This window comes from Lampetra planeri, chromosome 76 (genome assembly GCF_965212315.1).
Source record: "Lampetra planeri chromosome 76, kcLamPlan1.2.h2, whole genome shotgun sequence".
In the NCBI taxonomy this organism is placed as follows: domain Eukaryota; kingdom Metazoa; phylum Chordata; class Hyperoartia; order Petromyzontiformes; family Petromyzontidae; genus Lampetra; species Lampetra planeri.
Genome location: NC_136181.1, coordinates 689,525 through 717,233, shown reverse-complemented (window position 1 = coordinate 717,233; position 27,709 = coordinate 689,525). Strand labels below are relative to the sequence as shown.

The following is a 27,709-nucleotide window of genomic DNA, read 5'->3' as shown; positions in this document are numbered from 1 at the left end:
TTGTCTCAACGACCTTTATTACACATGTTAAACATCTGATTATTTGCCTTTGCGTTGATAATAGCAACAACTTCAACTCATACCGCGCCGCAAATTATATATTTACTCTCGGAGACAGAAAACGATTCAAGAATAAGGAACTACAGAGAAGCAGGGAGGCTGCCACGTGGTAAGCAGTTGCCAACAATTATCCAAGCTCTGTCGTCCTCTCTCATAAGATTTTCAAACACCACGGTACGCTTCCGGGAGCACATCGTTACAGAGATGTGCTTGTATTGTACCCAATGCTCAGATGTGGCTGGTGCGATGTGGAAAAAAAATACATTGGGGACAAATAATGGGAAGAAGGCGTATTGGCTGCCCATGTTTTTGTTGTTCACTAGAGTAGTGAATGATGTGCTGATTCCTTCTGGTATGGGCTTAGCTTTTTGTTACGGGAGTAGCCTTCAAAACTATTGGCCATTCATTGTCAAGAGCCAAGGGTCGTTTTCAATGTTGTTGACCATTCTAACGTATCGGTTTTTGCGACCAATAAGAATCAGATCGCGTGAGTAAGATGTGTGTCGTACACCTCGCTCCACCCGACATGACCAATGAGTGATCCACACACCTTTAACAATTATTTTGTCGGATATTTAGCGAACATAATTTATGATAATCTAACAACATGAATATTTATGGTAATCCGTTCAACTCCAGGTATTACTCCCTACCACTTCCTGCTGCTTTGTAGCTGCATATTGATGACATCTTCACACCACTTATTTCAGGCTCAAGACTGGAGGACAGAAATTATATCCCTAAAAGTGTACAAATATGCAATCTGTTAAAATAGAGTAAGGACAAAAAGATTGTTGCCATACAATGGTGCATAGAGTTCTGTTAAGTTACATTGTAGATGCTGCTACTCTTGGGCGATGTTGTTCACATCCAGTAAGGAACATTTTCATTGCTATGCTGACCATACTCCGCTGTACTTATCGTTTAAACCAGGCAACACCTGAGCCATAAAGTACACTGACGGCTTATCTTGCTGACGTGAAAATGTACAACATGACATTTATCAACGTTAAGTTGGGATCAAACTGAGGTGGTGTTGTTGGGAGCCTGGAGCCAAACAGATTTCTCTAAGTTGACTATGAACCCAACGTGAATTCTTCTGGTATAGCTTTCCTTGTGATTTCAGAAGAGTTGGGAAATTAGGTCATTTTTACCCAGATCTGTCATTCGAGCCACACATTCGGAATGTGCTTAAAGCACAGTATATCAATTTCCATGAGAAAAAATATGACCAAACGACAAAGTTTGTTGTGATTTTCCTATGAATAAAGATGTGGCTACTTGGATACGATTAGCCAACTGATTCAGGGCCTATTTGGGGTTACATGCCCCTTGCCTCTGCCTGTCATATTCACCCATTTCTTTCTAATTGCTCCAGCCTATGGTTATGTGCAAAGAATCTATAAGCAAACAGACAAAAGATAGACCTCTAATATTCGTATAAGTCCACAGCAGACCCTGCATTCTATTCTAACTATGACTGGTAGTTAACCGCCAGTCGCTAAGTAAGCCAAAGCCTAGAAAAACGAGAGGGCTTCTCTGCTGGTGAATTATCGAGCGACTGTGTCGCGAGCAATGTCGCACTTTTCTTTCTCTTTCTGCCCTTTTTGCGCTTTGCCTTGAGAATAACTGTGCCACCAGTGGCGACATTGTCACCGTTCACGAGCGGTTGCACCGTTATTCTACCCAGAGGCTGGAGAGCAGACGACGTTGGTGCAATCATTGCTCTCAAACCAGTGCCTGCAAAGGCAGTGGCCTTCAACGCGTTCTTGCCAGCATGGTAAAACGATCGCCCATCTGCCACCGCCACTGCTGCTGCTTTTGTGAAGAATGGGATCTGTTGCCCTGGCACCATCGTCGTCGTCATCGCTGCTGATGTGATCGACACCACCGTTTGCAAACCAAAATCCAGCGATGCCACCGCCATTTTATTGTGTGGGCGTGCTGGTGGCCTCCTTGGTTTTCCGCGGGATAACAGTCGCGCCATTAGCGAGAGCCCATACGGGCACTTGGCGACCTGCTGACGGCCAGCTGGCAAGTGCAATTGGGAGACCACGACAGACGTTTGGTTGTTGTTGGGGTTGGAGGTGGTCGTTGGGAGGCTGTTTAAGGTTGAAGGGGGCAGGGAATAGCCAAGGCTCATTTTACCATTTCCCCGAATTGCTCTCTTCGGGGGGATTACAGCTGGCAATGTTCCTGCGGCCCGTGGATGGGTGCCCAGATGTTTGAGCAAATCAGCAAAATGTTGACGCCTTCTAGCCAGAAAAGTCTGAGGGTTTGCAATGGGGCGAGAGCCCGGGGCTGAGCCAGTGTCCACTCTCGGTGCATTTGTAGACGTATCCATAGGTCTGCTTTCTGTATGAACGAGAAGGGAGAGAAGAAACGGTTTAAAACGTAGGAGGCTTTCGCGGCCAATATCTATAAGAGGTTTTTGGGTTAGATTGTGTAAACATAAATGTGTCATTAAACCCGCCAACACGTGACAGCCAATTAGTAAGGTTTCTCACGTAAACAAAACATGCCAATTCGTTACTAGTACAGTATACCGGTTGTGTATTGCAGAGTAAACACATTTAAAATGCGAGACAACTCTGGCTGTCGCCTGATGATGCCGACTGTAAATGTTGTGGGTTTACACATCGGTGAGTGCTGAACTAGTAAAGAATTTGGCATGTTTTGTTTACGTGAGAACTTTCCTAAGTAACTGTCAGGTGATGGTGGCAGGTTTAATGACACATTTATATTTACACGCTCTAACCTAAAAGAAAACTATTATGGAGAGAAAATACATTCACACAGTGGAGGCAGCCCTCCACTTTCTCCCCTACAAGGCAGGCATGTATTCTCATATTCACACACACACTCGTAAGTGCACGACGTTGTTTAACCAATTTAACAATTCGCATGGTACAAATTTGTGAATGAAGCAAAGTAAAGCAAAATTAATTGCACTTTTAATTATAAATATGTAACAACGACCGACACGCATTCTTGCTTTACTAAGAGCCTTTATTGTAGACACAAACACTTTTCTTTAGGCCTGAACTTCGTCTTCTCTCCAACCATCCCTTCCCCTTGAGCCATCTCCTTTTTAGATTTCCTCCAGCCCCCTTTCTCGGAGATTCGCTCGCCCAATTTCCCTCGGCCAATCCTCGTCCTTCTTATCTAACGGTTGGCAACCATTACCCCGGCAGTCAATCATCGTTTCCCAGCCTTTAACGTTGGAATTTCTCCTCCAATCAATTTAATTCTCTGATCATAACCAATATTTTTTAGGCCTCCCTACACCAATCAGAAGCCTTTAACACAAACGGGCAGTCAGGACGTTAAAAACAAACAGCCGATTGAGGCATTCACAAACCAAGTTAAACTCTAAACTCAACTATATATTTTTATTTTACCAGCTACAGCCCACGTAGGTCTTTTTCAGATGCGACCTGGCCACAAATGATAGCTTAACGAAGTGGCTTATCATGTGGAAATTTACATCAGCCATATACGCTAATATGCATGCTTCTAAATGTGGAGGGAAAACCCGGAAGACCAGGAAAAAAATCTACACAACCACAGGGAGAGATACATGCAAACTCCAAATATACAGGCGTCAGGGTCAGGATCGAATCAACGACCTCCTGTATACCGGGAAAGGTAGTAAACATCTAACCGCTGTGGCGCCCTTTACGTCTACATTTACATCAAGCCTGAACGTACCTTCTCCTTCAAACCTTTCCACAAATGTGAAGCGTGTGTTTAGACGGACAGGATCATACTAGCGCATGAGCAGGAATTGCATTGGTTTTGTTTTATCTTATTATTGATCGTGCATCACTGCCTCAACGCAGCAACACAACGTAGTCGTTGCTTCGCTCCACTTTTTTTAATAAACAGCCCTAAATCTCCACGTCGGGTGAGACAGAAACGCGATTGTGTCCTCTCTTCAGCCGCTCCCTATATGGGTATACAGACCTCGGAGGTCCAAGATCGCAGGTTGCTGCATCGTTGGCAAAGCTGCCTTCCCACTCGGCGCCGAGTTGGGGTTTCCCTTCCTCTTGCGTCCTCGCCTCTTCTTGCCCCGATTCTTTTCACGGCCTCTGCCCCCCTTGCCTGCAGCCGTCCTTGGCTTTCCTTGCTTCGTCGAGGTGTCCTTGTCTGTCGCAGTTAGAGATCAACATTCAAGCGGTCACATTTCCGCGTGGTTGACCTTTGGCAGGCAGTAAGTACCTCCGTATCTCAACAGCCCAGCCCACATTTGAAAGCGGTCAGAGTGATTGATGAACCCCGAATCGCACTAACCCCGGTCGCTCGCTCGCTAGCAGACAGTAGCCCTCCCTGTTACTCTTCGTATTGGTAATAACGCGGTTACTGATCTCTTGAATGTCACTCATCGATTCCTCCTCCCGTGATGGGGACTCTTTGTCCAAAATACTAACTCGTTTAATATTTTGTTCACTCACCACCAACACTGCAGGTTACAACAAAGCACTTACTCACACAAAACACACACACAATCACTCATTGCTCACTCAGATACTCACCTGCAAAGACAACTGTCTACCGTATAACGTTAACAGACTTTGGGCAAAAGTGCTGTTACGAGCACTCATTCACGCCCTCACCCATCCAGTAACACACTCACATACTCAGACACACAAGACAACGGTCTCCAGTAAAGCCCTAACAGACTGCTGGGGCAAGTGCTGGTAGCGAGCACCTATGAAGGCCGGCATGGCACACGAGAGGATGGGTGGCCAGCACCACTCCCGACCGCCTTTGTCTCCCTAGTGGCGATGTTTACACATGCACTAGGTACTCATTTTGAGGCTGAGTCGACCTAGGGGAGGTCCAGAACCGGTTCAGATAATCGTCACTGGTTTTGGCCGTGAGCGGGAATCAAACTCGGGCCGCCGGATTCATAGCGCAGTGCGCTAACCCCGACACCCGCTCAGACACACACCCACCCACTTACCAACTCACACACTCACATACCCACTCACCTAACAACTCACCCACAACTCACTCACCCACACACTCACCTACTCACCCAACAACTCACTCACCCACCCACGCACCTACTCACCGACTCACCCACCCACTCACCTAATCACACACTCATCCACCCACTCACCAACTCACCACGCTGCAGATCACAACACTCCTCTAGCTGCTTCTTCTCTTGAACTTTTTCATTTGGGAATTCCCTCCCCAATCTGTTGTGAACAAACTCAATATTTCAACTCACGTGTTACGCCACTCCGATTTCTAGAATATGCGATGGTGCTGTTTGTTGCTTGCCATTTGATGTCCATGCCTGCGCTGAGTAACCGTGTGGAAAAAAAACCCACTCAGCAGGAAGTCGCCAAATTAATCAGATAAATAATCTTTTTTCATATTATTTAGATTAACCTCAAAGAGAAGCTCAATAACTCTTTGGTTTTTTCGGTAAAGTCACGTAGGTATAAAATAAAATGAAGCACGACGTTGCGGGCGCAACACAAGCGTCCGTCATCAGGTGGGATGCTTGTGTTGCGCCCGAAATGTAATTTATTAAATTTTATACCTACGTGACGTTATCGAAAAAAACAAAGAGTATGGATTCCTGCAGTCACGAAAGCTTCAAATCAAGATAGTAGCTCAATTGCCGCTGGCTTTGACGTTCGAAATATCAAGAAATGGGCAGATGTTGCTGTTTGCTGCAGTTTATACTCGTGTAGTGTGGTAAAATACGCGGTGCGCACTGTTGGCCGAGGGCAACTGAGGGCAGGCAGGTGCGCGTGTGCAACCTAAGGTTGCACGAGCAAACCTCCACCTCATTAAAATGAGAATCTGTTGCAGACGGGTCGGCCCGGAAATGTGGAGGAGCTGGATAATTGGGAGGAGGATAAAAGGGGGTGCGTGAGAGCGAAGCGACGGAGCGAGAGTTTGGGTTCCTGCGACCAAGGTGAAGACATGTCACCGCTGCCGCTCAAGCCAGGGATGGACCTCAACCCTCACGAGTCGCCGGGCAGGTGATGGTTGATCCCCCCGCACGGATCGGACGAGTGAGTGGGTCTGAGGGAATGTAGGCGAGGGCAGCGGTGCAGAGGGAGAGCAGCTGTCTACAAGCTCTGTGTGAGCGAAGCCTCTGTGTGAGCGCTAATGTGTGAAAGCTCTGTGTGAGAGCAGCTGTGTGCAAGCCCTGTGTGAGCTGCGGTCTGTGTGCGGAGTTGTGAGTGCAGAGCCGCTGAGAGAAAGAGCTGCTGCAGGCAGGTCAGCGAGGTGTAATGTTGATAGGGGAAGTTGGTTAACAAAGTGACCATATAGACAGAGATAAGAGTGCCTACAACTGGTGCAGGAGTAGAGTAATAAAGTGTAAGCAGGTGACTTGGAACAGCGTGTCCGACTGAGTGATTCTACACGACACTACACTCGCGAAGAGTGGCGTTCAAGTGGAAATTGTGATGACTTTTTTTTACTATAAAAACTCTAAAATATATATATTTTTTTACATGTAAAGCCCACTCAGTGATGTAGCTCTTTTTCAGAAGAGACCTGGCTATCACAAATTATAGCTCGACGAAGACGCTTATCGTATGGACATTTATAGCAGACAAATAATCTAAACGCATGTTAATTATAAATGTGGAAGGAGAAATCAGAGGATCCTGAGAACAATCCACGCGACCACGGGGCGAGAGATACGCAAACTCCAAATATACAGCAGGCACCGTCAGGGTATGGATCGAACCCACGAACCTCTGTATACCAGGCGAGGTAGATAACACTATCGTGGTTGTAGAGAGAGATGGTTGTGAGGTGGATTGCAGGCAGTAAGATGGTATTGAGATATCATGTTAAGATATCCAAACACCAAATAGATACATTTTGCAAGGAATCAAGTCTGAATTAGCCGCACGTATTTGTGGAAAACATGCAAACATGCTCGGATAATATATGCCTTGCAAAAGGTACCTAATTGGTGTTTGCACATCTTAACACCCAGAAAGGGTAGATGTCAACTGTGGTCAGATGTGAGGACTCAACATTAGCCGAGTACACAGCTTCGGTCACAGTACGGGGCAGGGGGGGGGTCGGTGATCTACATCGATTGTATACCAGGCGAGGTAGTTAACATATCCGAGCCACCGTGGCGCCGAGCGAGAAAAACCAACAAGGAAAGTCTCCTAGCGACGCATCCAGCTGTGTAGCTGGCTTGGAGGTGACAGGTACCGCTCACGCGGATCTCTGGTATTTAGATTTTTTTAAAGTCGAATTCACCCTTAGTTACAACCCGATAACAAACACAAAATAGACATTCCTATTTCACGGCTCTGCTGAGTAACCCATGGCCGGGAGCTCGATTAAAAGTCAGGCGTCACTCTCTGGACCCCCTATTGTATCATATATGGTTTGCTGTTCATAGCGTGAACAGGTGGATGTAATTGCAAACAATTTCCAGGCTTCTGGAAGTCCACAAAGGCTGCTTATAGGGCTTTCTTTGGTTAAATCCGCTTGTAACTGGCATATTTGTATGTTTTATACTCAGGTTCTGACGGTGCAATGTGTGTGTAGTGACATTGTTGAGCGCGATCGCCACTACTCATAGCCGGTAGTACCGGCCCCGTGTCAACAGGGGGCAGAATAGAGGCTGAGCCGGCGAGGTCGATGAAGTCGGGCCGTTGGGCCAAGGTAATCCCTGGGGATCATGGTGACCAGGGGTGCGGACCCCAGACCCCAAAAAGGGGGCTGGGGGATGACGTCACACGCCAGGTCCCTCGGGAAGATTCCAGAAGGAAGGTGTGACTAGGGGCGGAATGAGCTGGGAATGTGTATAAAAGCTGGGTCCCTGAACGGGCCCGATAGTTGTCATCCACTCGAAGACTCAAGAAGCCACCTGGAAGACCTGGAGCCGGGGGCCAGACCCGAGAACCTTGGCTGGGTCGGGTCGGAGCAGCCCTGTGGATAGGACCCGAGGACCTTGGCTGGGTCAGGTTAGCCTCCCTAGGTCCCGCTAGCCAGAGGACCCTTAGCGGACAGCTCTCCCAGTGTGTAGGGCACGCTAGTGAGGACATACCTCCTTAGGATATCGGGTGAAAGGGGCTGTAACCCCTTTGTGTTAAGCTGTATCGTTATTGAATAAAAAAACGTGTTGCCTCCAGAGAAGCCTCCTTCCATTTGTACCCACTAGATGTGTATGTTGAACTTCTTTCGCACTGTGCATAGCCAACCATGCTAATCAGAGGTTGCGGGGGAAGAACAACAAACTAACACACAAAAAGCAGTTATAAAAAAACGAGTTTTCAATTTAGTATAGTGGTGTAGTGTATGGTAGTGTAGTATACAGTCGCATAGTGTACTGTGTCGTGTATAGCCATGTAGTGTATCGTGTAATGTCTGTAGTGTATAGTGTAGTGTATAGTGTTCGCACCGTACATAGCCAAAAGCGTTAATCGGAGGTGGTCAGGAAGTCTGCCCGCTGCCAATAAATCTGGCTGTCGCCTGATGAAGCTAGTTGTAATCCTGACGAACGTCATACTCAGATTGTAAATCTTGTGGCTTGGCTCTCTAACACGCCGGTGTGCTGTACTAGTAACGAATTGGAAAATTCTGTTTACGTGACAAATTATCAAACCCCCCAAAAAAACAGTATTATATTATATTCTGAAATAGCCTTCCACACAACTCAGTTAGCCCCGCCCACTACTCAGGTGGGACCGCCCACTACTCGGGAAGCCCCACCCACTACTCGGGTAGCCCCACCCACTACTCAGGTAGTCACCGCCCACTACTCAGCTAGCCCACGCCCACCACTCAGGCATCGTGAACCCAGGATTCGGCCCGAAAATTTTAAACCGGGGGATTAAAATCCGGATTTTCACAAATGGTCAGGATATCGTGAAAAACATTTTGAAACTAAAACTGGCACAGTTGGTAGCTTTATAATATAAATGTCCACCACCACAGGTATGGCTGCATGAGGCAGTACAGCAAGCGGTAAATATCCGCGTCTCTTGTGGCTGTAGGGCAGCGCCTAAACTACGGTGATGAGATGTTTACTAACTAGCCTGGTATACAGGAGGTCATGGGTTCGATCCCAACCCTGATGCCTGCTGTATATTTGGAGTTTGCGCGTCTCTTTCCCTGTGGTCGCGTGAAAATTATCTGGGTCCTACAGTTTTTCCAATCGCATTTATAATGAACATCACGCGTTTAAAGTATTTGGCTGCTGCTATATATTTCCACGTGATAATCCACTTCATTGGGCTGTCATTTGAGTCACAACACACGCAAATTAAAATGCTTAAACAACATCAGCAGCTAACACTCCTTAGTAAAACTCGTGGACTGACAGAATCGAGGTGATCAGAGCTCACCTTGACTCTGCCGCTCTGTCGCGGCTTTGACCGTCGGCTTCTCAGCCACGGCGACCCCAGCCATCCCCTCGGCCCCAGGGGAGGAGATCCCCGGGCTCCGTGCCCCGTCCGCCGCTCCCTCCTCTGCCGTCTCCCCTCTCTCCTGCGTGCCCGGCACCTCCGTGCCCTTATTCCCCCGTGCCGCCAGTGTCGGTGAGGTCACGGGCAGGTCGATGAGATCCACGGCGCCGTACTGGTAGGGCTCCTGATCCCGAATGATAGCTCTGTAGACCGTCTCGTGCCTTTGGCACCTGCAGTCGAATGCATGCCGTCAGTCCCTTTGCTTGTATGGATTGATGCTGGCGATCGATTTGCGAGTCTCATATCGCCTATCGACTGCCCAATGTCACCACGCTGCCAGCACCTGGCGTCTGTGAGTTGATGAGTGGATGGGTGAGTGGATGGGTGAGTGTGTGGGTGGCTGAGTGAGTGAAGTTGTGAGTGAGTAAGAGATTGGCTTCCTGGGTGGATAAATGAGTGGGTGAGTGAGTGAGTGAGTGGGGTAGTGAGTGAGTAAGTGAGTTAGCAATTGGGTTAGTGGGTGGATGAATGACTGAGTGAGAAAGTTAGTGGGTGAGTGAGTGAATGATTTGGTCAGAGAGTGGATGAGTGGGTGAGTGAGTGGATGACTGAGTGAGTGGGAGAGTTCGTGGATGAGTGAGTGGGTGGGTGAGTGAGTGAAATAGTCAGTGAGTGATTCAGAGATTGGCTTCCTGCGTGGATAAATTAGTGAGTGAGTGGATGAGTGAGTGTGTGAGTAGATCAGTGGGTGGGTAAGTCAGTGAGTGGGTGAGTGAGTGGATGACTGAGACCAGTCTGTCTATCATTGTCTCTAGACCAGCTCAGAGACGGGTCTCTAAGTATATTGTCTAGCGAACCTATCAGAGTCCGGGCTGTTGTCAGTCTCGAGATGTAGTTGCATTTCGAGACTGTCGAGTTACCATCCAGAGGGTGAGCGCTGGTTCACACTCGAAAACGAGATTTCGATTCCCAACCATGGCAAGCAAAAGCCTTCTAATTTCGTGTGGATGCAGATCAACAGCTATAATTTCACATTCAGGTGGTCAAGCCAGATAACAACTGCGTCAGAGAGATTAACATTAACATGGCCACCTCCGCACCTTTGCCGTGGATGTCGCCCTCCGATCTTACATTAACATGCTAATTTCTCACATTAACATCACTAGCCCCGCCAACGTCGTTTATGACCCTTGAGCTACACCGATTTTACACCTTTAAAACAGTCTGCCTCAGCAGCTTTCCTCTTTTTTTCCTCCTAGTGATGATCGCTTGTGTTGTGATCGAAACGTCGTAGTTTTTTGTTATTTTCTTTGAACCTATCTACGTGACTTTACCGAAAGACCCAAAGAAAACATGTTGTATGGTCTGTTCTGGATGACGACAGTCGCACACTGGAGAGTTTTAACATTCCATAGTTTGTGCATCAGGTATCCGCATCTGTTGTCATGGTCTGTGCAGTGTCCAGTTTAGGGTGGACCATGAACACCTTCGTGGAAGATAACACCCAGGGATCTTCTGCGTTGGGTCTGTCACAATAATGAGCCGCAAGTGAGATCATAATTGGTCCCTTAATCCCCCCCCCCTCTCCTAATCTCCCCATTCGTCAATTCACACGGCATGGAGAGGGGAGGCTTTCATCCTACTGTGGATTGGAAAAGGGCCGTACATGATTACTATCATTTTAATAACTATCCCTGTAGACATCATATCTCAGTTAGGAATGTGAATGAGATGAATGATCAATAGTTGTGTTTCATCTCGTAAAATGCGGTGATGTGCCCCTCTGGATGTATCTCGTAAGATAGGTGGTGACCGACAGAGAGCGAATTACGTTGTATATGTAATTATTTAGCAGTTGGTATTATTCATGCAACGTGACACAATTATTTACGTTGATACAACAAAATAAACTAAAATCTCTCCATGGCCTTACCCACCTCATCTCACATCTCATCTCCTTCCTTGTCCCATCCTCTCGTCCTCTTTGGTCTCAATCTTCCCTCTCTGTCCCTCCTATCTGTACCCAATCCCGTGATCGGTTCTTCTCCCTCCTTGCATCCCTCCACTGGAATCAACTTCCCCTGTACACTGAACAGCAAGGCCCATAGATTCACTACACCATAGACTCAACACTGCCCATAGACTCAACACTGCCCATACACTCAACACTGTCCATAGACTCAGCACTGCCCTTAGACTCAACACTGCCCATAGACTCAACACTGCCCATAGACTCAACACTGCCCATAGACTCAACACTGCCTATACACTCAACATTCCCATAGACTCAACACTGCCCGTAGACCCACCACTGCCCGAAGACCCGTCGCTACTAAACATTTGTGGACAAGAGCTTCATAGCTCATCGGATTAATCCATTATACGCACTGTGTGAAGCAGTGCGTATAATGGATTGATTCTGACATGGGTGGAGACAATGCGGGTTGGAGGAGCGGTGGTGGCAGTGTCGCATCGCACAGCCTTTACCATCCCAGCCAGGACCTCTCGGCACACTCCTCGTGCTCCTCGAGAGTGAAGCAGGGCACGCTGATGACGTTGAAGTATGCCTGGCCCATGACGAGCGACGCCGTGTCGTTGGACCTCCGCAGGCACTGCTTGAAGCTACAGAATGAGAGGGAAGGGGGGGACAGTTGCAAAATGTTAACTACCTCGCCTGGTGTGCAGGTAGCTCGTGGGTTCGATCCCGACCATGATGCCTACTGTATATTTGAAGTCCTTACGTCTCTCTCCTCGTGGTTGTGTGGATTTTTATCCGGTTATTCCTTCCACATTTAGAATCTACGTGCGTTTAGAGTATTTAGCTGCTGCAATACATTTGCACGTGAAAATAAGCCACTTCATTGAGTTATCATTTGTGGTCAGGTCGCTTCTGGAAAAGAGTTACATAGCTCAGGGGGCTTTACCTGGTAACCTTAAATTTTTTAAAAATAGTTTTTAGTTTAAAATGTTTCCAGGTCCTCCGTGTTTTCCCTCCACATTTAGAATTAACATCATGCGTTTTATATTATTTGGCTAAATCTTGATTTGAAGCTTTCATGCCTGATGACGACCGCTTGTGTTGCTATCGAAACGTCGTGATTTGTTTTCTTTTCTTTTATGTCTAACTACGTGACTTTACCGTAAGAACCAAAGAGTAAGTATTTGGCTGCTATACATTTCCACGTGGAAAACAACTGCGTTGAGCTATCATTTGTGGCGAGGTCGCTTTTGAAAAAGAAGCTCCTATCTTATTGGGCTCTACATTGGTAAAGTAAATGTATTTTATCTCGTTTTTGTATTACCTTTCCTATACCTTGCACCCCTCTGTGAAAAAGAGCTGTCTTTCCGACAGACCCGTTCTTCACCTGAGGACGGCTGTTTGCGTTGTGGCCGAAACGTCGTGAGAATTGTATTTTATTATCGAATTTCTCCAGTAAAAATAAATATTCTGAATATGACTTTTCTCTACGCGTCTCTGGAAGTTACCATATATCTAGGAGGCTCAACTCGGACACGTGGCCAGCTGGAGGCCCCTCCCTCTTTCAGCCTCGCATTGTTTTACACAGCCACACCCACTCAATAACAAGCCCCGCTCACATGGGGTAAAGGCTCCACTCTGTACCTGATTGCACTAAGAGTAAAAAAAATACCGAGCAACAATTGTCCATCTTACCTTCCAGAGTTTTTTTGCATTGCTCGCAGGTGAAATGAGGTGCCCAGGGTTTGTCTTGATCCCTGACAGGAATACCGAAATATGCCTTGTAGGCCTCACACATCTTAGCAGATGCTTCCACAGAGTACGTTTTCGCTCTTTTCTTGATAAATAGGCTACAGACATAGCAAAATGCGTCTGCCGGATGCTCGCAGCCTCTTCATGCCATCTCAGAAAATGTAGATGTGTATCCACTTAAGCAGTTGGAACTAAACTGAACTGGTGGGCTTAAGGCCCCTGTATTCATACTACTATTTATATTACTGGAAAGTTCTAGAATGTTCTAGAAGTTATTCCAAGTTTACCCAGCACTGAATCTATCTGGAATGTTCTGGAAAATAGGTAAATTTCACAAAAGCAAAGTTTGGGGAATAATAGCCATTTTCTGTATTTTTGAGGCATAAGCATTTAGGAAATCACACTTACTACCCAGGGACAAAAAAAATGTTAAACAGTGTAATCAAAGGCCAGACAAGAGAGACGGAGTGGATAATACCGTACTTGTATAACACAAACCAAGGGACCTGCTGAGATTTAAAATGATAAAAATATAATAATTTCTGATGCCTATTTTTTGTTGTAATATGACATGATTAAGTTACACTAATAATGAGAATAATTACCAATGCGCAACGCATGACTAGCAGGAACAAAAACAGAACCAGGGAAAACGACCAATCAAAAGAGGGAAGGCCACTTTAAAGAGATGGGTTTTCAAAGCGGACTTAAATATATCAACAGTCTCCGATTGCTGATTTAAGTAGCAAGGCGTTCCATAGCTTGGGTGCCACGCTAACGAAAGCCCCATCACCAAAAGAGCGCAACTCTAGAGACCTGAGAGTGCTGCGCAGTTGGAGATCAGGAGATCTTAAGGACCTTGATAGAATATATAAATGTATTAGTTCCTGCAAGTAATGTGGGGTGGGCCCTTTTAAAGCCTTATAGGTTAATAGCATTATCTTAAAATCCACTCGGAATTTGGCTGGTAACCAGTAATGGTAGCTGTTGTGTAACGGGCAACCTCCTTTAATAATCAAAAGTATGACTTCGAAGCACACGACTTTGTATTAAAAGTGTTGCTGGCGCAGTGCATTTTGCGAAGGTTTGTTGTTGAAAACAAGAAAGAGCTCACCCCATGGCGGTGCCATTGTTTTGTCTACAAGGCCACGCGGTGTTGCTCGTACCGACCGTGTTGAGATGTTATTGTTGTCTGTGAGTGTGTGCGAGTGGGTGAGTGAGCAGAGTGTGTGAGCGAGTGTGCGGGTGGGTTGGTGGGTGAGTGGGTGGGCGAGTGTGTGAGTGCGAATAAGTTTGTGGGTGGGAGAGTGTGTGAGTGTGAATGAGTGTTTGGGTGAGTGTGTGCGTGGATGAGTGCGTGAGTGTATGAGTGGGTATGTGTGAGCGTGAGTGAGTGAATGAGTGAGTATGTAGGTAGGTGGGTGAATGTGTATGTGCGAGCGAGTTTAACACGTAGGCTTTCGCGACCAATATTATTCATAATAAAGGTTTTTTGGTCAAGTATAAATGTGTCATAACCCTCCACCAACCGACACAGCCAGTAAGGTTTGTAACGTAAACAACATTCCAGTTAGTTACTACTTCAGCCCACCGGTGTGTTGGAGAGTAAATCCACAACATTTATAATTTGAATACGACTTTCGCTGTTAATTACATTCAGCATCATCGGGCGATTTGCCAGAATAGTGAAGCCATCCACCTGCTTCCAGTCTTAGATAGAGCAGGATGACGTCATCACTGAAACCATCAGGGGCAGCAATCAGAGGCTGGGGAGGGGGGGCTATTGTAATTATGTAATAGATTAGTAATCATTTAATTAGTGTGCGTTTCCTTTATAAGTAATTGTAATATCTTCTTCTTCCACGCGTTTGTCCCAGTCATGTGGGGTCCGCCATCTTTGCCAACCTTCTCCACACTGCCACGTCCCACGCCATCTCTCCCTCCGCTCCTCGGGCCACCATGTCCAACCGCACCACATCGCCCCACCTCTTATTCTGCCTTCTTCTTGATCTCCTCATCTTACAATTACTTAATAATACCCTTCCAGGTCGCACTAAGCCAGTAGTTGTCAGAGCGGTTAAATTATTTGTATTTCTCTAAATTTCAAAGGATTCTCGAATTAGTCTTGACTAGTAATAATACGTTTTACACAACACTTCAACTTTATCAAAATCAATTGAGTGTCATTTTTGGCAAGCATGTTCTGCAACTGCCGACAGTTGTGTTTGAAAGTTTTTAATATTTATTTGGTGTTCTTTTAGTTTGACGCTAATGTCTGTCCAATAGAGCATCTGCCACATAGGCAATTAATCCTATACACACCTTTTGTTGATAACTTAGGCAATTAATATTTAGTACAAGATACTAATTTTTTAATTTTGTGGACCGTGCCAAATTTGAATTAGATTTTTTTGCTTTTCCAAAAGTCGAGCTAATTTGTCAGTTACTCCCACGATATATGGTATTTTAATTGTTTTAATAACTTGATCGCTTTCAGCAGTATTTCTGTTCGATCTTGGTTTGGCATTCAATGCTCTGTTAATTTGAACATTAATGTAGCCATTCAATCGTAGCGCTTCTTTAAGATATTTAATCTCTCTCCACCATCTGACACTGTTTTAGGCCAATGTATAAGCATCTTGATGATAGAGCATTTCTGTGTGGGGTGATGATGATAATCTGTGTTATTTTACAATTTAGGCTGCGTCCGAGCAAAAGAACCAGAAAGGGGAGTATGTTATTCACCTCCATTTCCATGATGAACTGGATGGCCGGGTTTTATGAATTAAAATTATTTAAAAATGCATTAAGTGTATCTTTCTCATGTGGCCAGACAACCAAAGTGTCATCTACATATTTAAACCAAAAATATGGTTTTAATGTACTTGAAGCAAGTGCTCTTGCTTCAAAGTTTTCCATGTGTAATAAAGGACTCGATCCTGGGTCTGTCTCCGTTGTCCTTTATTCGGGTTCTTACACTTTTCCCACACGGCCCTCGCTCAGAGCTCTCCCCTTGGCAGCTCCATAGCTGCCCTCGCTCACGTAGCCTCCACACCTCTGCAGCTCTGCTGCAGATCCCCTGTGCAGTCCTCTGGCTGCCCTCACTGCAGCTCCACCGCTGCCCTCACTGCAGCTCCACCGCTGCCCGTCGATCCCCCGCGCTTGGTCACCGCTGGCCGACGGTGCCAAGTCTTACTCTCCGTGTGTGTGGCGATCTCGCCACTCCTCGACCTCCGCCCTGCGTGGCCTCACTCTAACTCTATCTCCCACACTCTCTCTTCCACCCCGCTGGCTGGCGCCGTCATGAGCCCCTCAGCCACCAGGCTGAGGCACGGCGACCACCCAACGTGGTCTCCACTCTTCACTCCCCCGACTGACCCAGATGTCTTCCTGTCTCCCCGCTATAACATCTCCCCCCACGTGACCCTGACTCCTCCCTCTCGGATCGTCACATCCGACCCGCCCATTTACGCCCGCATTACACCACCCTCCCCCGTAGAGAAAATTCCAGCCGTCCTCGGCTGAAACAGAACAAAATAATGCGGGCGAAGGCATCACAAACAGGAGTCCCCCAGACACAACGGAGATTATAACAACAACACAAGTAACGAAAGGGGAGGGATCAAGAACCGGAACAGAACAACAAGAATAATAATAGCACAAAGCACAACAACGGCAACCGACACACAAGAATGGCACACGCGCACAACCCAGAAATGTGGTGTCTTAGAGCGTGTCCATGTTGTTGTTCCATCCGCTCGGCTCAAGTCCAACATCAAAGAGCAAGTGGTAGAGCAGAATGACGAACGGGCGCTCATCCAGTTAGCACACCAGGTAACACCCAGTGTGGCAGGCGCCGAAGATCTGTGACGAGAAGGAGAATCCAATCCCCTGAGGCACAGCACAACAACGCACATCCGCATGTCGTACACGACAGCCACCCGGCCCCAGGGTAGTGGAGATGATGTAAATCCCGCCCGCTTAAGAAAACCCCAATAATTACCCAAAATAACCGCGATGGATGCCCCAGTATTTACATTTTAACAACAATATTATTTATACGTGACAACAACAACAACAAAAAAATCCTGCTCTTGCCCACCAGCAGTCCTCCATTGAGGACCAGCACAGACATCACACGTACACAGCATGTACCCATGGTCACTCTCAACAAAACCCCCAGTCGCACACCCTCGCGTGGAGCGAGCCACGCTCCGCAGCGGTAACGTTTAACTCGCCCTAACCCTCACCGTGGTCGTTAAACCACAGCAACATCCACTGATCATACTCTCGGCTAGTGCTATTTCGGGGATGAGCAGCAACTCGGCCATGCTCCTCCCTTACTATCCCATCAGCGATGGACACACACCAGCATCTTATAGTCTGACGCTGTATAGCCAAGGGAAGATCAATCCCTCGGCAAGGCCAGACACCAACGACCCCCCCCACGGGGTAATGTTCTCTTATAGAGACAATAACACCCTAACCCAGATCCCGTGAGCCCCCGGCACACCAGGTTCAGTCTGCCACCGCACAACTGAACCATGACTCCCCGAGCCATATGAGCACACGGCCCATTAGTTTGAGACATACTACGGAGGTTTCGCCTCCGGGCTGTCAGGTCAGCCATCAGCCATAGGCCGATGTGACCACAACTCGTGCATCACCCAATCAACAATGGCAGGCATAACAGATGGAATATTTGCCCCACCGAGGTTTTCCCCCGCACTCAAAATGGCGGCCCTTTGCGCAAAGCGCATTGTCGCCATACCCCGCGTGCGCGCAAAATGGCGGCCCAACGTGCGAACACGTGGCCAGTTTTCTCCGTGTGTGCACCCCAGCTGCCCTTTGCTGGGGGTCACAAGACGCATCCCCCGTCACGTTGTAACAACCCCACCAACGATAGACGCACAGCCCCAGCTTGCTGCGCACAGCAGTCATATCGGGGAATTTTTAACCAATATTTTACCACAACACATTGGTTACACACACCAACCCGCAAAGCAACTCCTGGCTGCATGCAATCAACCGAATGAGCGACGCCACTTGGCGCCAATTTACGGTCCCATCACTCAATTACCTATAATATACACGCAATCTCGTGTGCACAAACACCCATACAACCACATTTTTGGGTCCCCCTCGAATTTGTTACCACTTTCCAACAGGTACGCACAATTAATAACAATCCCAACCCCAATAGTGAACCAATGCATCGCACCCCATAACCGTACAGAACGGTGTAACAGCACATGCAGTCAGCATATCGCGATCACACGCGTACATTTAAGCACAATAGCAAGCAGATCTGCAGGCAACCAACACACCATCACTCCTGTCGTAACTTTGCAGCAACAACACAAATATTCTCTCTCTTGCAAACAACCACATCGCACATAGCACCTCGCAGCACAATACACCAAAAAAAAAATTTCAATTAAGCCCGTCGCACACGGTAACCCACGAGATGGTACAGCGCAGGATACCCGACGCTCCCGAGTTAATAATTAACTTCGCCATCAAGATAACAACTCCACGCCGCAGCGCACACACACTATTTGACACTCAGCAAGCACAGCAGACTCTCCTTCCATCCCCAACACACACACATACACACTAATTGACACCGAGCAACAAGCAAATAGCGCGTTCATCCAGAACACACACACAGCCCGAACCGCGCTCCGCACGCTTGAGACATGACAAAAATCGCCCCCCGGCACACGAAAGATGGGTGAGGTGTGTGTTAAGGCCGGGTGCGTATCGTTACGACTCGCCCGGGGCTGCAGCAAGCAGAGGACGGCAGGGTGGTAACTTGAGACGCCTCACTGCTCCGTTGTCTCGCACCCGAGCCAGGACGGGAGAGCTCCCGCCCCAGTAGCTGCAGCGTCAGCGTCCTCTCCTCGCAGCTCCTCCTCGTAAAACAGCAGCTCACAGCAGGCTGCTCACCCCGCGGCACCTCCAGATGGCAGCGCAAGGCTGCCTCTCCGCCGCGATGTTGAAGATGGCGGCATCTTCCCGCCGCGGTGAAGACAAGACGGCGGCTTCCCGCCGTTTCTCCCCTGCCACACCCAAGATGGCGTCTTCGTGCTGTGTGGCAGATGGTGCTGGCAGCGCAGGAAAGGCGGAGGCCTGCGGATCACCACCGGGCCTCCCCGACGCCGTCCTCGGCGTGGTGAGCTCACACAGTTGCGCCAGCACGATTTTCAAGGTCTCCATCTGCGCCGCCATCTGTCTCCATCGTAAGTTGGCGTCCTCCGGCGCAGACAGGTCCACCGACGCGGCGACATCTTGCTCACCCGGACCCGTACTCGTTCCAGCACGGATCTCCTCTTCCATCGCAGGCAGGTCCACCGTCTGAGGAAGGTCGTCGGATGATGTAGCAGATGATGGCGCAGGAATATTCTTTCTTCTGAGCTTGTTTGACATGCCGTTTCACTTCTGACACCAGTGTAATAAAGGACTCGATCCTGGGTCTGTCTCCGTTGTCCTTTATTCGGGTTCTTACACTTTTCCCACACGGCCCTAGCTCAGAGCTCTCCCCTTGGCAGCTCCATAGCTGCCCTCACTCACGTAGCCTCCACACCTCTGCAGCTCCGCTGCAGATCCCCTGTGCAGTCCTCTGGCTGCCCTCACTGCAGCTCCACCGCTACCCTCACTGCAGCTCCACCGCTGCCCGTCGTTCCCCCGCGCTTGGTCACCGCTGGCCGACGGTGCCAAGTCTTACTCTCCGTGTGTGTGGCGATCTCGCCACTCCTCGACCTCCGCCCTGCGTGGCCTCACTCTAACTCTATCTCCCACACTCTCTCTTCCACCCCGCTGGCTGGCGCCGTCATGAGCCCCTCAGCCACCAGGCTGAGGCACGGCGACCACCCAACGTGGTCTCCACTCTTCACTCCCCCGACTGACCCAGATGTCTTCCTGTCTCCCCGCTATAACATCTCCCCCCACGTGACCCTGACTCCTCCCTCTCGGATCGTCACATCCGACCCGCCCATTTACGCCCGCATTACACATGTACAGAAATCACCTCTCCATAAAAAAATACATGTGTTGTTTAGACAATGGTCAACTAGTTTTGGAATATCTTTTGGTAAACCTGTCTTATTTACTAGCGTATAGAGTAATTTAAGTGACTCGTTAACTGGAACCTTAGTAAATAGATAAATTACATCAAAGCTCACCAGCATATCACTAGGGTTAAGTTGAATATCTTTAATCACATTCACAAGATGTTCTGAATTTCTTATGAATGAAGATGTCCCCCTACCCCGCCTCTGATTTTTGAACCTGATGGTTTCAGTGATGACGTCGAGGGTGGGTGAATTTGTGGGTGGGTGAGTGTGAATAAGTGTGGGTGGGGGAGTGTGTGAGTGTATGAGTGGGTATGCGTGAGTGTGTGAGTGAGTGAGTGTGTGAGTGTGAAAGAGTGTTTGGGTGAGTGTGTGAGTGTATGAGTGGGTATGTGTGAGTGAGTGTGAGTGAGTGAGTGAGTGGATGAGTGGGTGAGTATGTGGTGGGTAAGTGTGTACATGAGTGGGTTATAGTGAGTGTGTGAGTGGGTGGATGAGTGTTTGGGTGGATGAGTAATTGGGTGAGTAGATGAGTGAGTGGGTGAGGGTGCGTGAGTGGGTGAGGGTGCGTCAGTGGGTTCGTGTAAGCCAGTGTGTGAGTGATTGGTTGAGTGGGTGAGTGTGTGTAAGTGGGGGGTGGGTGTGTAGCGGTTAGCGCGTTGTGCTACTAACCCGGGTAACCGAGTTCGATTCCCGCCACGGCCAAAACCAATGACGAATTATCTGAACTAGTCCTGGGCCTCCCCTAGGTCAACTCAACCTCAAATGAGTAACTGGTGCGGTGTATAAATATCGCTACTGGGGAGACGAAGGCGGCCGGTTGTGGTGCTGGCTATCTACAAGCCGTGCCGGCCTTCCTTGGTGCTCGCTAACAGCTTCTTCCCCCAAAGTCTGGGGGGGGGATCTTTGTCTTGTATGAGTGTGTGGATGAGAGTGCAGGCGAGTGTGGGTGAGTGTGTGAGTGTGTGAGTGGGTGAGTGTGTGAGTGGGTGAGTGTATGAGTGGGTTAGTGTGAGTGAGTGTGTGAGTGAGCTGGTGTGCGTGAGTGAGTAAGTAAGTGTGTGGGTGTGTGTAAGTGAGCTGGTGAGTCTAAGTGAGTGTGGATGTGTGAGTGGGTGAGTATGTGAGTGGGTGATGTGAGTGAATGGGTGTGTGTGAGTGTATGAGTGGGTTAGTTTGGGAGCGGTAGTGTAGCGGTTAGCGCGCTGCACTACGAACCCGGCCACCTCGGTTTGATTCCCGCTCACGGCAAACACCAGTGACGATTATCTGAACCGGTCCTGGGCCTCCCCTAGGTCGACTCAGCATCGCCACTAGGGAGACAAAGGCGGTCGGGCGTGGCGCTGGCCACCCACCCCCTCGTGTACCGTTCATAGGTGCTCGCTAACAGCACTTGCCCCTACAGTCTGTTAAGGCTATATGGGGGATCTTTGTTTTTTTTGTGTGTGAGTTGGTGAGTATGAGTGAGTGTGTGGGTAAGTGAGCTGGTGAGAGTGTGAGTGAGTGCGTGGAGCTGATAAGTGTGGGTGAGTGAACTAGTGAGTGAGTGTATGAGTGAGTGTATGTAGAGCTGGTGGGGTGCGATAGCGTAATGGTTAATGCGCTGAACTACGAACCCGGCGACCCGAGTCCGTGCAGAGTTGCTGTTCCGATAGCGATGCAATCAGTGGGGCGGAGGAGGAAGGAGCCTCGTACGGGACGCGGAGTTCGGAACACACGCGGATAAAGTCTCCTGAACCCCCTCCCAACTTGTACTCCTCGCCCCTTGTACCCCCCCCCCATGTACTTCCTCCCCCCTAAACTCCCCCCCCCCCTTGTACATCCTCTCCCATAAATTCCTCACAGCAGCGGCTTTTGGCTAACAATCGAACAAAGGCGGTCTCCACATTGCATGCTTTAAGATGCGCTTTTGCGGCCGTCTGGAACGCTCCTCCTTCTGATATTAGGAAGCCGCTGGAGCTCTGCACCTTTACATAATCTAGATTGACAAACACATTCCTATAGAATCGCATTATGCGTTTAGCTTGTTGTCCTTCCCCTGCTCCTCCGCCGATTAGCACGGTCGATTTAGTACGGTGCCAAAAAAGTTCAACATACATACATCAGGTTGATGCACTAGTGAGAACAGTAAATAATACTGATATTGTAATGAATCATATATTTTATTGCTAATACGTAATAATTAACGCTTTAGGGAACGCCTCCCCATGTAGTGTTGGCTATGTACGGTGAGGAAGAAGTTTAACATACAGACAGACTACTATACACTCCACTACTACACGACACGACGTGGCACGACGTGCCACCGATGTATCTCACACGGCCGAACACCTCCGGACTCTCAACTAAATAATATTAATTTACCCAGTAAGTCCCCACTAAGCAATACATCTATTTTCCAGAAGCAGCCTGGCCATCACAAACGGTAGCCCAACAAAGTGGTATACCAGCATGTGGAAATTTATAGCAGCCAAATGCTATCAACGCGTTATTTCGATATATGCAGGGAAAACCGGAGGGCCCGGAGGAAAATACACGCGACCACGGGGAGAGAGAGAAAGACATGCAAACTCCAAATATACAGCAGGCGTCAGGGTCGGGATCGAACCCACAACCTCATGTATATCAGGCAAGGTAGTTCACATCTCCGAGCCACTGCGACTCACCTGTGGTCGCACGCGCAGTGCGAGATGGTGTACCAGCGGAGGTTGCGGTGTCCGTATTTGTATCGGAACGCGTCGATCACGTGCTCGCAGTGGTCATGGTCGCGGCAGCAGCGATCCGTCTCCTCGAACTCGCCTGTGGGTGCACCGGAGAAAACAGAGGTCCCCCATGTAGCCTTCAAAGGGACTCTCGAGTCAAGTGCTGTTAGTTCGCAAGCAGCAGCAGTAACGCCTGTGAAGGGCTCGGCGTAGTGGCACACCCCTGGGTGGTGGAGCAAAACCACCACAACCACCACGCCAGCCTGGCCGCCTTTGTCTCCTCTCCAGTGCCAATGTCTACTATGCACCCCACCAGGTATACTCATTTAAGGCTGAGTCGACCTAAGTCTAGGCCCCCAGGACCGGTTCCAGTGTTCCTCGCTGGTTAACGGGCGCCGCGGTGTTGAGACGTTATCTCTCTCGCCTGGCATGCAGGAGGTCATGGGTTCGGCCCCGACTCTGCCGTATATTTGGGTTCTGCGTTCTCCCCGTGGTCGCTTGGATTTTTCCTCCAAATTTCGAATCAACATGCACTTCAGAGTATTTGGCTAATGCTATACATTTCCACATGATAAACCACTTAGTTGAGCGATCGTTTGTGGCCAGGTCGCTTCTGAAAAAGAGTTTCATAGCGTGGAAAAATTAAATTAATGTAATCGTTTATTAGTTTAGTTTATTGGTCGTGAGTGTGAATCCCATTTAGGGGTCTCTTGCCTCCCCTCCGCCCCCCACTCCAATCCCACCCCCCCCCCCATAACCCCCGTTACCCCTTCCATCATCTCGCACGTGCCAATTCGAAACCTCTCGGCCAATCTCGTGGCCTCGAGGTCCCCAGCCGAGCAGAGAGAGCCAGTGGGAGGCTCCCTGCGGTGGCTCTTTAAGGACTGCTTCGTGCCGTTTATTCTTAAGGACCATCACCGTCTCGTATTCACATTGCATTATACGGCTGTTACTGAATGCCCGACCCTGATTGTGACTTCATCTCCACACGTGGCCAACGAAGTATTTTCTCAACTGTGTCACGAGATCTTTAAAGTCCACATGATTACAGCCGCAGTCTCTTCCATCAGCCATCATCGATTAAAATACAAAGATCCCCCTAAAGCCTTCAACAGACTGTTGGCGCAAGTGCTGTTCGCGCGCAGCACCGATGAAGACCGACACGTGGGGGCGAGTGGCCAGCACCACGCCCGGCCTATTTTGCCTTCCCAATGGTGATGTTTTCACACCACTCCAGGTACTAATTTGAGGCTGAGTCGACCTAAGGGAGGCCCAGGTCCGGGTTAGATAATCGTCACTGGTGTTGGCTGTAAGCGGGAATTGAACTCTGGTCACCGGGTCCGTAACGCAAACCGCTACACTGCCGCTCCCCACAATTAAAAAAGACATGCACACATCACAAATACTGAGCCTTTATGATTGGACTGTGGCGGGAATGTTGCTAAATTATAGTAGGAAATCTAAAGGAATGGCGCTTATATATTATGAATCTAGGCAACTGCCTTGTATGTTGCTTATCTAGGGTAAGATATATAACATGAAGTGGGAGTGTTGTTAATCCATATTAGGAAATCTACGTGCATTTTCGCAATGCCATTCTCACCATTACTTGTTAATCACTAAGGCTCACAGAGCAAGGCTAGGGCTCTCATAGTGTTCAGTGCTAATCACTGAGGCTCACAAAGCCAGACTAAGGCTACCATAGAGTTTAGTGTGAATTATTTAGTCTCAGAGTCAGATTAATACTCTCTTATTGTTCAGTGTAAATTCATGCCCAATAGTAAATTATGCCGTGAAAGGCATCCTATTTATTTAACAAATTGAAAACAGGTAACTATATATATTTTATCTCAGTTGGAATGTGGCCTTAATAATGGACCCTAAGTTCATAAATGCTTTTGAAAAGTAGCGGTGAAAACTACGTGCTTCTGAAGAGTGGCAACGATTCCTTTTGTAAGGGACACCGAGAGGGCGAACTCTCTTATTAATTAAGTAAACACATGCTTACCTGGTCTAAAGGTTGTATGAGTTCAAATAGCGTTCTCAACTTCAATTGGCGAGGAGCTACACAAGGGGGGGAGTTGACAAAGGGTGCTCAATCTGATTGGAAGGTGGACAATCTTTAAAATCTGCTACAATTTTTCTGAGTGTGGTCGATCTGAAGACCAGTCTCCCATAATACTTACAAATGATTTTGCACATTTGCTTTGTTTGCATCATTTTGACAGCGTCATGGCTATTACCAAGGTGCTATGTTTCACAGGTGGCTATTGTATTTAGTATTCCAGCGTGGGGGGAGGGGGCGATATCACTCTATTTTTATACCCATTGAATTAATTTCGCGAGTAATTTTCCAATTGTGCTAAATGTTGGCCCCGTGGTTTATGGCGCACGTGGCCTCCTGTGTTTTTTTGGCGAATCGCTTCACGGGATCTCCCATGTCCATTGTGAAGTAAGCAACGGCCGTGCCACCTCCAACTCACCAAGGTGATCGAAGTTGTCTGCGCTGTTCCCGGCCCCGCACCACAGCGTGCCGGGGTATGTGAAGCCCCTCCTCACCCGACGCTTTGCCCCAGCGACGATCGCCGTCGATGCCCCAACTTTCTCCTCCGTTTCCACCTCTCCATCCTCACCTTCCCCAATCGCCACGTATCCTCCAGTCGATGCTGCCCCTTGTGACGATGCACCCTCTGGTCCTTCCTTGCTCACCCCGTGGTCTTTCCCCGAGGTTGCTTCTATGGAGCTCTCTTCGAGGGCTGATTTCCTCAGCGGCAGCGGAATCCATTTGCTCAGCAGCAATCTCGCGACACGAGTCTGGTCTGACTCATTCGTTCTCTCCCAAGGTAAGTCAGTGACTTGCCGCCTGACAAAAGTCCACAACCGATTGGTGATGGAGCTGTCGGGTGATTTTCGTTTCGACGACCTTCCGGTGAGGACTGCCCGTGGCATCTTCTCACTGGTGCTCTCACCTGAGCCACTGTGGGACATCTGCTGCGCGTATCCAGAGCCCCTGGCGTTGTGGCTCGACAGCGCCGCGCTGCACGCTGTTCTCAGGCTGCCAAAGGCCTCGCTCTCGGACACGACGCTCAACGCTGCGTGGACGAGTGCCCCAGCCCCTAGACGCAGGGCCCAAGCTCCAAAGTCCAATGCATCTGCACCCAGCTCAAAGACTTCGGCTCCGAGATCCAACGACTCTGTTCCGAAATCAATTGATCTGGCTCTATAATCTGACGGCTCTGTTCCAGACTCGAATGCCTGCTTCTGAAAATTGGACTCTGGTCCGAAATTTGATTCGGTGCCAAAGTGGAATTCTTTTGAGTCAAAGGCAGACTTCTCTATCCCTAAATTAGATGGTTTTGATGCAAACTTGAATGCTTCCATGCGATGATTCAGCTGCTCTGTTGAAAAGCCTGAATTCATGACCAATTTGACTGCCTTTCTCTCACCGTCGGAACTGTCCATTCCAAGATCCAATGACTCTAATCCAAGCACTAACAAGTTCTTAAAAAAAGCTGAGTTTTCCTTTCCAATGCCCGATTCCATGCCAAAACGAAACACTTTTGCACAAAACCTGTACGTTTCGCTTTCGATGCCCGGAAATTCTGTGCCCAGCGCAAACGCTCCCAACGTTAAGTCTGAGACCACATTTCCTAGCTGCGATATTTTCCGCTCGACTTCTGACACTCTCTTAACCAGCTCCGACGCCCCTGCGCCAACCTCGACCGCACTTGACCGGTAGCGAGACGACTCCCCAACCACTACGAGTTGATCCCCCCGCCTCCTCTCTCTCATGTGCTCGCCGCCATTTAAACTTTTCCCATCAGATTCTACTTCCTCCCTCTGGCCACGTGGCGCCCGGTCACATGATACTCGGTCGGATGTGTTTCCGCCCACATTGCCGCCACCGCCCAGGACTACGCCAGGGTCATGGTTGGACACGGGTTTGTGTGAGGGTTCGCTCCCGATACAGAGGCACAAGGAGAGCGTGGTGAATGCGAGTGTTAGCCACATGGCCACTCTCCTGTGCAGTAGCTTTGTGCGTCACTCTCTGTGCCCGTCTATACTCTCACTATGTATGCCCAGTAGAATATTTATTCGTGTGCCTATTCTGTGTGTATATATGCAGTTCTCAATGTATATCGATAATAGTTCCCTTGGTTATCAATATATTTTGTATATATTATGTGTGGGAGGGTGTCAGTGTGTGTGCGAGGATGCGTGAGAGAGTGTGAGTGTGTGAGAAAGTGAGTGTGAGGGAGCGTGTGTTTTTGAGTGTGTGTGTGAGAGAGCGTGTGATGCTTTGAGAGTGTGTGAACGAGTGTGTGTGTGGGTGAGTGTTTGACAGAGTGCATGTGAGAGAGACTGTGTGATTGCGGGTGAGTGGGTAAGAGAGTGCGTGTGAACGAGAGAGTGTGTATGAATAGGTGTGAACGAGTGTCAAAGATAATGTGTGTGTGAGGGTGTAAGACTGAGCCTGGGAGAGAGTGTGAGCCTGGGAGAGAGTGTTAGACCGGGAGAGAGTGTTTCACTGACTGAGTGATCCTACCTGTGCGTGTAGAGCCCTAACCCTCCACCTGTGTGCCTGGGCAGTCGATGCCTCTACACGAGTCCGTGTGACCCACGTGTTGTGAGTCCCTGTAGCCCCACGCGTTGTGAGGAGTCCGTCTCACTAGCTGGTCAATATGATGTATCCACTCCCTCTGTGGGTGTGAGATGAGGCTGGAGCCAAGGGGA

At 48.7% G+C, this 27,709-nt stretch overlaps 1 protein-coding gene across 2 annotated transcripts; it reads right to left on the bottom strand.

The window, feature by feature from the left end:
- PLA2G3 (phospholipase A2 group III) lies at positions 1-27,709 on the bottom strand. Of its 2 annotated transcripts, XM_078620866.1 has the most exons (6): positions 25,459-27,709; positions 22,940-23,072; positions 11,958-12,092; positions 9,411-9,700; positions 4,027-4,209; positions 1-2,415 (listed from the first exon to the last, which is right to left on the bottom strand). In XM_078620866.1, the coding sequence occupies exons 1-6, from the start codon at positions 26,984-26,986 to the stop codon at positions 1,562-1,564; spliced, it is 3,123 nt and encodes a 1,040-aa protein (XP_078476992.1). In that variant the 5' UTR covers positions 26,987-27,709; the 3' UTR covers positions 1-1,561. The 2 variants fall into 2 exon arrangements, with proteins under 2 accessions (XP_078476992.1, XP_078476993.1); XM_078620867.1 differs by lacking the exon at positions 1-2,415 and having other exon boundaries at positions 2,430-4,209.